The 982-nt window shown below is 65.0% G+C and overlaps 1 protein-coding gene across 1 annotated transcript; it reads left to right on the top strand.

Moving 5' to 3' along the window:
- Positions 1 to 177: 177 nt before the first annotated feature.
- AURANDRAFT_14287 (hypothetical protein) lies at positions 178 to 978 on the top strand (the record flags this gene model as incomplete). The annotated part of the gene is made up of 1 exon (XM_009044217.1): positions 178 to 978. A coding segment is annotated over one exon (801 nt), but the record flags the coding sequence as incomplete, so codon positions are not given.
- Positions 979 to 982: the final 4 nt, after the last annotated feature.

Genomic DNA, 982 nt, shown 5'->3' with positions numbered 1-982 from the left:
CTGCCGGCCCTTCGCCAGTACGAGCTCGAGAAGAAGTGCGGCTCCGTCGTCCACTTCGACGACGACACGACGCTCACCGTCGACGGCCACAACGGGCCCAAGGTCTTCAACTTCGACAACGTGTTCCCGCCCGTCGTCGGCGGCGACGCGGGCCAGGGCGACGTCTTCGAGGACACGTCGAACCTGATCCAGTCCTGCCTCCACGGCTTCAACGTGTGCATCTTCGCCTACGGCCAGACGGGCTCGGGCAAGACGTTCACGATGACGGGCGTCCGCGACAACCCGGAGCTCCGGGGCATCACGCCGCGCGCGATCCACGCGCTCTTCGACGAGGCGCAGAAGATGGCCCACCAGTGCACGGTGACCGTGCGCACCTACTTCCTCGAGCTCTACAACGACGGTTTGGTGGACCTCTACCACGTCCTCGACAACCCGGGCAGCCGCGCGGCGCCGCCGAAGCTCGACGTCAAGCTCGACGCGAAGAAGATGGTCTTCGTCAAGAACGCCGTCGTCAAGGACGCGGCCTCCGCCGACGAGCTGCTGAACCTCTTCGAGGCGGGCAACGCGAAGCGCCACGTCGGGGCCACGAAGATGAACGCGGAGTCGTCGCGGTCCCACTCCATCTTCGCGATCTTGGTCGAGGTCTACAACCGGACGACCAAAAAAACGTCCGTGGGCAAGCTGAGCCTCGTGGATCTGGCGGGCAGCGAGCGCGCGGACAAGACGGGCGCGACGGACGAGCGGCTCAAGGAGGCGCAGAACATCAACAAGTCGCTGAGCGCGCTCGGCGACGTGATCTCCGCGCTGTCCACGGGCGAGAAGTTCATCCCCTACCGCAACAACAAGCTCACGCTCGTCATGCAGGATTCCCTGGGCGGCAACGCGAAGACGCTCATGTTCGTCAACATCTCGCCCGCGGACTACAACGCGGACGAGACCGTGACGTCGCTGACCTACGCGTCCCGCGTCAAGCTCATCAAGA

The sequence above is a fragment of the Aureococcus anophagefferens genome, assembly GCF_000186865.1.
Source record: "Aureococcus anophagefferens unplaced genomic scaffold AURANscaffold_190, whole genome shotgun sequence".
In the NCBI taxonomy this organism is placed as follows: domain Eukaryota; class Pelagophyceae; order Pelagomonadales; family Pelagomonadaceae; genus Aureococcus; species Aureococcus anophagefferens.
This window is presented reverse-complemented; position numbering and strand designations above follow the sequence as displayed.